The sequence below is a fragment of the Barbus barbus genome (assembly GCF_936440315.1).
Source record: "Barbus barbus genome assembly, chromosome: 33".
Lineage (NCBI taxonomy): Eukaryota > Metazoa > Chordata > Actinopteri > Cypriniformes > Cyprinidae > Barbus > Barbus barbus.
In genome coordinates, this window is record NC_136761.1 from 27659921 (window position 1) to 27672200 (window position 12280).

Below are 12280 nucleotides of genomic sequence, written 5' to 3' on the forward strand. Positions count from 1 at the left end.
GTGAGCTAAATTTGACAAAACCTTATTGTGGAAACATATGCACTGATAAAAACTGTATAAAAAATAATTGTAAAAAAACCCAGACAGTTTTCTGTTAGGATTAGGGTGTGGATTATCTGTTATAGTATTTCTAACTGTATGAAAACAATAGAAGTCTATGCAATGTTCACATTTAAGTTAACATGTGTGTGTGTGTGTGTGTGTGTGTGTCAGTAGGTGAGCGCTAGGGAAGAGGAGAGGCGTGAGAGAGAGATAGAGGGGAAGAAAGGGATGAGAGGATGTGGGATTACATGAAAGAACGGAGTGGTCATAAATTTAGCTCTGACAGACGAATAAAACTCTCGCTATCCTCCCAGTCCCTTTAGTTTTTCCTCAAGGGGTAAGAGTGCACACACACACACACACACACACACACAGTGTAGTTAGTAAAGGTCTTTTGTACTCTGCAAAAAAACAAACATGTGACACCAGTCGTACCCCAGAGAAATAAATAGTATTAAATAAATATAACAGACATATACACACATACAGAAATCAGTGTACAGACTGTACACAAACACTCCTATTCATACACCCTCTCATCTGCATTATAACTCACCGTCATGTGTGTAGAAAAAAAGGAACTGTGGTGGTACCATGGTAAAAAATGGCAATAATGTAGTACTTTGATATATTAACAGACTGAATATCATATTAATACACAATGACATTTAAGAATACCATGGTACACTATGTCAAAAACCATACCATTTTACTGATTGATTGCCATGAAACTGTTCGAAAACACAATAATACCATGGTACTTCGATATATACCATGGTACATTTCCAAAAACATACTTTTTTTTGTATCACACATTCTTGGAGGTACACTGAAATTTCAAATAAATACCTCGGTGTATTATTACATACTGTGGTATTTATATGACACCCCAATAAATCTTCAAGAACTCTGTGCTTTCATGTAAAAGCATGGGAATATGGTACTGAATGGTTAACATTTTCACATACCATGGTATTTGCATGCTACTTCAAACTGCTATACTACTATTACCATGGTACCATACCCAAAAACATGACCCTTTGACACTATGCTACTAAATTATTACCATATTCACATACCATGGTATTTACACAGTACTCAATGTTTCTAAAAAAAATGCCATGGTATTACTATTTTACATTTAAAAACAACAACAACATAGTATTACCATGGTGCCATCCCCAAATCATAGTAATACCATACTACTTTGAAATATACCATGGTATTAAGTTATTACCATATTCACATACCATGGTATATACATAGTACCCAATGTTTCTGCAAAGATACCATGGTATTACTATTTTACATAAAAAAACAGTATTACCACGGTTCAATGCTCAAAAACATAGTAATGCCATAGTACTTTGAAATATACCATGGTACTAAATTATGACCTTATTCACATACCATGGTATTTACATAGTACTTATTGTTTCTACAAAAATACCATGATACATTTCCAGAAAACATAATATCACCATGGTACCATGGCTAAAAATATGATGACGTTTTTGTATAAAATACTTTCATATGTTTCCTTGTCTGTTCGCACACACACCATCTGAACATCAGATTTCTGCATGTGTTTCCAAATGTGTAGGAGTGTATTTGTGTGTCTGGAAAAAGACGAGTCAGTGTCAGTGAGGCATTACTGACTCAGATTGTGAGGCAGCAAAAAAATCTCCATTTTTTCTTTGATTATGCCACATTTCCTCCACTTTTGCCCGTTGACCCTTTCACTACAGCATGACGCCGAGCATGATTCACTTTCCTTCTGCTGAATCACGTCTGGCTCTCTCAAAGAGCGCTCTCTTCCCTTTGTCCGTGACGTACTGGCGGCTCTTTTCTGTTTGGTGATTTAGTGCAAAGCGTGACCATCGGAGATCCTCAGATCTTCATCCACAGAACGTGAATCAGTCTGTTTCCGCTCTCTGCCCAAACCTAGCGAGCTGATCTCCCCACGCAGATTTCACAACAGGTTCAATCCAGTCATGTATATTAGCCATTGGTCCAACAGAGAACTGCTTGGTTTGAAAGTGACTTCTGTGTGAGCTGTGCATGGCTGCATTAGTGAAGAATCGTGCTATATATAATAAACACAACTCATTTTATACACTGCATATGTGACAGTCATGAGTAGCACATGTATAGTTGTAGCAATAGCCAACAATACATTATATGGGTCAAAATGATCTTTTTGTTTCTTTTATGCCAAAAATCATTAGGATATTAAGATCATGTTCCATGAAGATATTTTGTAAATTTCCTACTGTAAATATATCAAAACTTAATTTTTGATTAGTAATATGCATTGCTAAGAACTTAATTTGAACAACTTTAAAGGAGATTTTCTCAATATTTAGATTTTTTTGCACCCTCAGATTCCAGATTTTCAAATAGTTGTATCTCAGACAAATATTGTCCTATCCTAACAAACCATACATCAATGGAAAGATTATGTATTCAGCTTTCAGATGATGTAGAAATATCAAATCTTCCCATTCACATGAATTGCTGGCCATCATTTTCACACCTCGGACTCTGAACAATCTATGCAAACCTTCTAAATTGATTTATACATGCAGACACTCATAGGTGGAGTTTTGAAGTGCTAATTAGTCATTTGGAGAACTTCTGATTCTATTTTTGAACATGAAAAATGTACAGAGGTCCGGACCTCGGTGGCCTCATAGCTGGTTATGGCCATGTACAGTGCTGGCCAAAATGAATACAACACTAGTATTTTCAGCAGCTAAAAAATTTTTTTTAATTAGTTACTTCTATCTTTTGCTATAGTGTGTCAGTAGGAAATATCAAACATTCATTTTGCCATTAATAGTAATAATCCAGTGAGATTTTTTTCTGACAACAGCCACACAGAGATCTGATCTGATCATCATCCAGTATGTCTGGAATGACATGAAGAAACAGAACAAACTGAGACTCAATCCAGAAGAACTGTGTCTCCAAGACGCTTCAAGAAAGCTGCCTGCAAAGCTACAGAACTGTTAAAAGTTTTAGGCACTTGTGTAAAAATGCTATAAAATGAGGATGCTGTCAAAAATAATGCTATAAATAGATTTTCTTTATCAGTTACCTTCTATTAACTAAATTAAATCAACATTTGGTGTGAGCATCCTTTGTGTTTAAAGCAGCTTTTGCTCTCGGTGCACTTGAGCAGAGTTTCTCAGGAGCTTTGCAGGAAGGTTTCTTGAAGCGTCTTGGACACACAGTTCTTCTGGATTGAGTCTGTCTCAGTTTGTTCTGTTTCTTCATGTCATTCCAGACAGACTGATGATGATCAGATCTCTGTGTGGAGCACACAAATCTCACTGGATTATTACAATTAGTGGCAAAATGAATGTTTGGAAATGTAAACTGATATCTCCTACTAACACACTACAGCAAAAGATAGAAATAACTGACTTAAAACCAGTTTTTAGCTGGTGAACATACTAGTGTACTAATCATTTTGGCCACCGCTGTATATCGCAATTAACTTTTTTGGTTTGCGAAATGTTGTTAGAAGGCAGCTCGCTAGGTTTCAAAACAAAGCTGCTGTTTGGTCTCAAATGCGCAGTCGTTTCTTCAGTCTGGTGAAGTCTTTCGCTGATCTCCAAAGCCAGCTCTGCAGCTCTCTCAGTACCCAAAATCCCTCCACTTTCCTCGAGAAATCATTCGACGTGGGATGAGACGACAACATGGGGGCCGCCAGCAAAGTGTGAACCTCAGCAGCCGACCCTCCGTACTGATAAAGCAGTGAGAGAGGAGAGAGTCCGGCGTGAGGGGACCGAACAACTCGACGATGCTGTAGAGACGCCGATGAAAAGAGTACAGGCTGCTTTACAAATTTTAAAGCTGTGTAGTTCATGTTGAGTTTTAGGATTTTCTCTTCATCCACGCTTAACAGTCTTCTCCGTTTCCCCCATCGCTCCATTCCTTCCTCTTTCTCTCCCTCCTCTTTGGCAGCCCAGCTCTCTCCTTCTTTTCTCCTTCCTCTCCTGCCCCGCTTCAGATCCGCCCGAGTCGTTCCCTCTCTCGCGCCCCGAGGCTCGTAACTCTGCAGAGGAGCAGGGCTGTTCTGAAACTGTGAGGACAGTAGTGGGGCGTATCCTTGAGCGGGCGTGGAGGGTGGGAGGTTGGTGTAGCCCAGGGCGTTCATCAGGCCGGATATGGAGCCCAGCAGGCCGCTGAGGCCGGAGCAGAAGTGCATGAGGGAGCTCTGGAGGTACGGACACAGGGTGGAGCGCGCCAGCTCCCTCACAGCGCACAGGAGAATGCTGTAGGCTCGCTGGTTCTGCGCCAGACGGGCACCGTTCTCCAGCCCACGCCACAGATCCACCCGCGTCGCCGCGCTGGGCACGGACAGAGAGGAGCTGTTGGGTCGTGGAGGAGAGAAGCCGGGATCGCTGAACGGAGGACCCAGATAGGACAGCTGAGGAGAGAATCCAGAGATGAGGAGACAACATATTAGATTGATTCGGTTGCTTATCAAATTATATAAAAGACCCTTTCAGAATCTGTTTCAATGCGTTCTGGAATAACCCCAACAGTGCACATTTTGCATATCTTTTGCATTTCCTTAACGCTGCAGTCCGTAAGTTTTGCCTCTTTGTCGCCATCTCTGTTTGAAACCTGCAATTGCAGCTGTTTTCAGAATTATTTTCTTAACGTGGGTCATGCACCGGAATCATGTGTGGCTATCAGTCACCGCACCGGTGTGGATACTGTACTTAAGGCCCCAAGATACTCAAAACGGAGTTCCTTTTCATTCTTCGTTTAGGGGTAAAAGTAAAAAAAAAAAAGTTCAAAATACGTGAGGAGCGGTACACTGTTAGCGAACATCCCGACGCCACCCACTCTGATGAAAGCAACGTTTAAATGAATATGTAAATATGTGCTGCGCGCTTTCCTCTCAGTAACAAAACGCATCTGATCATAGCAACATGGGTATGTTTGCACGAGCTCTGCAAATAGCACTCCTTTTTCACATCACGTGTATTTACATGGCACGTTATTCAATATATTGCTTAAAAGCAATCAGCAGTATTAAACATGAAAAACAGTATCAGTGTCTCATTTCATCAGAAGCACAACTTTATTTTCTACTAGGCTATAAAGCGGCTCTCCACTGTGTTCGTTTTTTTTTTTACCCATGGACATCTCACCTCCAAGGACTCGACAGACAAAATTAATTCAGAGAGAGTTTCAGCGCACACCTACTATGACGTAATCGTCACGGACCAATGGTAGTACAAAGGTGTTTTGCAGCCGGAGTGAACTTTTCTGGATAGTTCGCTTTGGCAAGCTGTTTCGAACTCCCAAATAAAGCTTCTTTTTGCCCGGATTTTGTTCGAAATGACGTCACATCAGTTCGTTCTTCGATTTTGTTTTAAGTATATCTGGGCCTTCAGGAATCACAGATTGTAGCCTACGTCTTGGAATATATGACCCAAATAAGATATTGTTGTCTGAACAAGTAAGTAACAAATCTGACACTTTTGTTCTGACCAACTGAGGAAAAAAGCATTACAATAAATCGTGCTACAATGGTGATTAAATGTAACGATCGGTTAGCTCATATCAGATCAAACCGTGAATATAATTTAAAAAAATTATTCTGGAATATAATTTAATTTCAGTCACTTGTGTTTCATAAACACACTTTCTGGATTACAATCCACCATCAAAATAATAACTTTAATTATTCCAGCTGCTGTGAGAAAAGGCTAAAAACTATCCTCCACCTGCAGGATCCTCACATGTGATATAACTACTTCTTTATGTTTACAGACGTGATGTAATGACGCAATTTCCCGCAAATTCCTACTAGTACCACTCAAATTAGAAAACATTATTATAAGCTAACCGTTGTGAATCGGGCTAAGGTAAGGAGATAGTTTTGAACACTGTCTGGTTATGTACTTGCTCAAATATTGATTTTGTATCATTTTTAAACAACAAAAGTAACACACACACACACACATGCACACACATACACAAAAGATGTTTGTTTGGTAACCAAACAACTGACTGTAGCCTGATGTGACTTCCATCAGTCGACTACCGTCAACTTGAGGGTGAGTAAATGATGACAGAATTTAAAGTTTTGGGTGAACTGTCACTTTAAACATGAAAGTTCTTTATTTTCGTTGATTCTTCCATGGAATCTTTCCATTGCACAAGCTTTTCTAAAGTGGAACAGTTCTAAAGTTGTTTAGATTATTGAAATGCACCCCCTCCCCCAGAAGCTTTATATTTAAAACTGTACTCCTATAAGATGACTAAATAAACATATTGAAAACCATATCATTCATATGATACATTTTTCGTAAGTAAAATGCTCTCTGGAGTATGCAACTTTGTTTCCATCACACTGAATAAAATCTCGCAATTACTAGTTTACATCTCGCGAATGAGATACAAACTTGCAGTTGTGAGTTATAAAGTCAGAACTGGGTGATATAGTCACAGTTGCATGTTATAAAGTCAGACTTTTCTTCTTTTGCAAGCTTATATCTAGTAATTCTGACTTTATAACATGCAAACGCGAATTATAAAGTCAGAATTGGGAGATATAAACTTGCAATTGTACGAAAATAGTATTTTTTTCCCCTCAGAATTGGACTTTGTGAGTTTATATCTCACAGTTCTGAGACAAGAAGTCAGAATTGCAAGAAAAAGTCAGAATTGTGAGTTTAAATCCTGCAATTCTGACTTTATAACTTATATATATACATATAGTTTATTTCATGCAGTTCTGGGAAAAAAAACATAAGAATTGCGAGATGCAAACTTGCAATTGCGAGGAAAAAAGTCACAATTACCTTTTTTTATTTTTAATTCAGTGGGCTTCCATACTAGACTGAGAATGTCTTTTTAAATAGGCCTATTACATGCATCTGTCTCTGGCGAGAAAGCAGCAGATTAGAGGATGCTGGTTGTTTGTTTTTCTTTTGTTGGCCTGTTAGGGATAGTTCCACCCAAAAATCAACATTCTGTCATCGTTTACTCACCCTCATGTTGAGCCAAACCTGTATGACTTAGTTTGTTTTGTGGGACATGAAGAAGACATAATGGAAAATAAATGGTAACCAAAAACAGTTTGAGAATGAGAACCAAAACATGTTTCAGAATGCCTTCTTTTATGTTCCACTGAAGACATAAAGTCACACGGGTTTGCAGCTTCATGAGAGTGAGTAAACTATGACAATGTTCATTTCTGGGAGGATCGATGTCTTTAACATCACAGTGAAATGGAAGCAGTAACAGATCTGTTGTTCTGTATTGTGAATGCGACAGATGATCAAAAAATAAAAAAATTGGCTTCATGATTGGACTTTGAAATGTGGGCGTTTCATTCAAAGTGGAGACACATGAGTGCAAGTTTTCAGGAGTTTAAGTGCAAGAAATGATCAGAGAAGTTCATGTCACCAAAGAGAAGTCTGTCATTTCACAAGATCCAGCTGTGACATTTTAATTAAAAATCATGGTAAAAAGGGGACTACTATTCTCACTATTAACTTATTAGCATGCATGTTACTAGCACATTGGTTGTTTATTAGTACTTATAATGTGCATGACCATATTTTAGATCCCTCATACCTGAATTTAACAACTACACCAGTCAAGTTTTTTAACAGTAAGATTTTTTTTTAAGTTTTTAAAGAAGTCTCTTCTGCTCACGCAAGCTTTTAATTTAAATGATAAATGCTGATCTTTGGATCTTTCTATTAATCAAAGAATGACAAAAATGTGCTCAACTGTTTTCAACATTGACGATAATAATCAGAAATGTTTCTTGATCAGTAAATCAGTATATTATTATGATTTCTGAAGATCATGTGACACTGAAGACTGGAGTAATGATGCTGAAAATACAGCTGCAGATCACAGAAATACATTACATTTTACAATATATTCAAATAGAAAGCAGTTATTTTAAATAGTAAAATTATTACTGCTTTTGCTGTATTTTGGATCAAATAAAGCAGGCTTGGTGAGCAGAAGAGACTTCTTTAAAAACATTAAAAATCTTACTGTTCAAAACCTTTTGACTGGTAGTGTACCTTACTATTAATAACCAGACAATTAGGAGTTTATTTAGGCAAAAGTCATAGTTAATAGTGAAAACTGGTCCACAAACTAAAGTGTGACCAGAATCACAGATGAGTTGTTCACAGTTAGATCTATAATATGCATTTAGTAAACAGACAAGGTGAGTTTTCATTGCATGCCAACTTTAAGTTACAGTAACTAAAAGCTAGTTAAAATAAGGATTAACCCTGATAGCAAAGTAAACACATAAATACAGCTCATAAAACTACTATCAATCTATTTAAATGGGTGTCTATACACCATACTAGACAAAACATTTAGGTGAGATCGGAGATACTATAAACAACTACACGGCAAAAAATTATTTTCATTTTAATGATTTTTGTCTTGTTTTTTAATATAAATATCTACAAATTCTTGAATCAGGATGCATTTAATTGACAAGTAAAATTACTTTTTTTTCTGTTAAGAAAAATAATCTTGTTTAGCCTTTGAATGAAGATTATTTTTCTTCCCCATTGGCAGATATTTTTACTTGTTTTAAGCAAAACACAATTTGGATAATAGTTTCAGAAAACAAGACCAAATAGTCTTTTTGCTTGTCAATTAAATGCATCCTGATTCAAGAATTTGTATTTATACTAGAAAACAAGACAAAAATATTTTTTTTGCAGTGTAATTAAAACTATATGCATTCAGGAGATAAAAAATCTATTCATCTATAAACAAAAGCGTCCCATTCATCGTCACACACTGACGCACACAAACAGAGAGTGACTCACGTAAGTGTCTCTGATCTCCTTCAGCTGGTGGTCCAGGTATTTGGTCAGCTCGTATGTTCTCTCGATGGAGCTCCTCTCATTGGTCAGGATGAGCGTTCGGTCCAGCACCTGAGCGAACCCAACCACAGCCAATACCAACAGCAGCACCGCCACCTGATCGACTGAAAACACGGGGTTAACGGCATGCACAACTGACAATCTTCTGCCCAATTCTCTTGTTTAGAGCATTTCTGCCAATGCATTTCATGAAATGCATTAATAATTGTGTTATTTCTTTCAAAAAACCTCAAATGAAGACTGTGATATAGTTTGAGGAAAAACAGCAAGCGGAGAAAATCTGTGTGTAATCAGCTCTGGGTAAATGTTTGGTTTCTAAGCCTTCACACAAATTATGGTGTGTCATTTTAGTGAATTTTTGTAATATGGTGGTTTTAGCTGTAATTCTTTTGAGGTATTCAAATGAAAATAGTTAGTTTTATGTTATGCTTTGATTGTGGAGGTTACAGTTTCTTGCGGCTTTATCTGGCGCTGCTTCTGCTACCGTCTCTGGTAGAGTTTGTTTAGAGAACTTCTGCACAGGATTATTAAAGGGATTTATGTTCATATTGAAAAGGGTCATAAAAAGTTGAAATAATTTGTATTATACCCATAAGGTTTAATTTATCTCCTCTGCTTAAATGTGCCTTACTTTAATATTTAAATGCATTTTTTAAATTTTGAGCAATTCATTCATGCATGCATTTAATTTCTAAAAAAAAAACAACACTCTGAACAAATGCCATACTCAATATTCTGATAAGTCACCACCCTACTATTTTTTTCTTTTTGATAATTTAATTTACTCAGATGCGTCACAATAAGAAAGAAAACATCTGGTGCAGCTTCTGTTTCATCACGACTTTATGAGAATTAATGAGATCATTTTATGATAGCAATAAATACAGTGACCCCAAGCACTACTAAAATATCACATACATTTTGAATTTTAACAAAGAGCTATTTTTTGCGAAGACTTTGTAGAACATCACATTACCTATTAACACGATTCACTAATATTTCCCAAACTGAAAGTGTCATACTCTTTCATTTCATTTTTAACAGTGTATCTATTCTTTTAAGCATTTGACAAACAGTACTCTTTCTCTCTCTCTCTCTGTGTGAGTGTGTGTGTGTGTGTGTGTGTGTGTGTGTTTTGAGCTCAGGGGTGTGAGTGTTTGTGTGTGGTCCTCCACTCCAGGACGTGTTTTTGTTTTGGAGTGTGTGTTTGTAGGTTTCTGTTTTGGATTATGTGTATATACATGCCTGTACACAGACCAGTGCATTTATTACATTGGGTATTGAGCGCGAGTGTGTGTGTGAATGCACCCGTCCAGTGGTTCTTTCACACCAGAAATCCCACTGGGAAAATGGGAGCAAATGAGAACGAACCTCCGAAGTGTTGAAAGGGTCACGCAGTGCTCCTATTATGAGTGTGTGAGCCTCGGGGACTCATCCGGCACAAACACATCTCACATCGTGTCTCTCTTCTCTTTCTTTTTTGTGTCAAGCATTCAGAGGAACATGGCAGAGATGTGTAATTACTTGTTTGAGGCATTGTGTTTTCAACAGGTGTGAAATATGTGCGCCTCCTCCCCTCTGCTTTTCCTTTTCATCTCTGTTCTTCTCCTCTTCTTGAACCTCACGTCCATTTTTCCTCAATCCTTTCTTCTCCCAGGTTTTTCTTCTCGCTGTCACACATTGTTTCTCTCTCCTTCCCCTCATATTCCCCCTGTCAAGTTCTCCAGGTTGTTTTTGATCTTCTCACACATGCCTAAGTTTACTCCCCTTCTTTAAAGTGATTTATCTCTTTTTTGCCCCTGGCCAAAATAACAACAGCTTATTAACCTCGATTAGCCCTGTCAGTTTTTCTTTTCAGAGCTGTTCCTTTCTTTTCTCTGTCTAATTCACTCATTCTTCTTCAAGAGCGAGGGATTCTCATCTAAAACTCTACCTGAAACACATCAGACACACCTTTTCCCCAAACCCAGGGTCACAATAATCATCCAAGACCTAACCAAGTTAGATCAGTAGCAGGGTGTGGAAGAGTTCAGAAGTGCATCTCCAAGATCCTGATCCAGCACAAACGGCTTATTGAAAACATCAGATATACTCAAATCTTCCATTAAAGTCTTATAAACATTAACTGACATCTTATTCTTATTAGAACTGTCTTTTGCTCCAGCGAATAACTGGATAAGAGCACCCCGAGGAACATTTTATTGCTCCAAGGTTTCTCTTTCAGAGCTCAGAAGACTCTGAGTTTTTGTTTTATTAAAGCATTAAGATCGTCTTAAATGTTTCTGCCATTTCCGAAGAGAAACAGTAATAGACAACTGGTAATAATATAAAAATAAAGGTTCTTTATTGGCATCAGTAGTTCCCTTAACATCTCTCCATTTGGACAAAATGTTCCTTACAGTGGAAAAAGGTTCTTTAGGTAATTAAAATGCTCTTATAAATGATTATTTTTAAGAACAGTTTACTGACAAGTTCTTAACGGAGGTCAAAACTGCTCTTATATGGTATTCACTGCAAGAAACAACAACAACAAAAAAAATATTTTTAAGAGTTTGAGAGCTTTAAAATAATGTTGATTTATGCCCCTTGCAAAATATTTGATGAGACAAAAATTGAGTTCATATTGAGATCTCTGAATTTTGATCTTGGTTTCAAGAGAGTTTGAGATCTCTTCTGAAACTTTCTGAAAAAAAAACCCTCAAAGATTTGATTACATGATTATATTGAGGTTCTTTTTTTGTCAGCGATGGTTCCATGAAGAACCTTTAATATCCATAAAACCTTGTCGCAGAGAAAGATTCTTAAAATATTCTTCACACTAAGAAAATAATGGTTCTTTTAAGAACTGTAAGGTTCTTTGAGGAACCAAAAATGGTTCTTCAATGGCATCACCCAGTTTTTAAACCTTCATTTTTAAGAATGTTTTTCTCTGGAAACAATTGGAGAGATATTGAAGAGATCTCATTTTTTAATTTTTCTTTCTTATGAAAGTAGGCTCCACGCACATACCAATAACATCATCATGACATCCAATTTAGACTTTTTCTAAAGAATTTTCAAAAGAAAATTTCCCTGTGAAGGATGAACGTCGCCAGGCAGAAATCATAACTCTGACTGCTTTGAAAACTATCAGCATGCATCTCCATAACAATCAGCACAATTTGACGTTATTTTTTATAGCATTTTCTTAAGCTTGCTATCTGTCAGTTTGAGCACAGATAAAAGTGTTGTTTCTTAGCTAACACAGACAATTATAACTCTGTTGATTGGGGAACTGCAGTTTTTCTCATGGCAAACTAGATCTTATCGAGAATCACATGAAGAATGGTCTTCTCTCT

The 12280-nt window shown here is 37.3% G+C and overlaps 1 protein-coding gene across 1 annotated transcript in view; it reads right to left on the reverse strand.

The window, feature by feature from the left end:
- Positions 1 to 476: 476 nt before the first annotated feature.
- The window catches only part of clcf1 (cardiotrophin-like cytokine factor 1), a 16421-nt gene continuing 4617 nt past the window's right edge, over positions 477 to 12280 (reverse strand). The window contains exons 2-3 of the mRNA XM_079390378.1: positions 8886 to 9046; positions 477 to 4480 (exon numbers count right to left, since the gene is read on the reverse strand). Coding sequence (XP_079246504.1) covers positions 3614 to 4480; positions 8886 to 9046 — 1028 coding nt within the window. The 3' untranslated portion in view covers positions 477 to 3613. The remainder of the gene's footprint in view (positions 4481 to 8885; positions 9047 to 12280) is intronic.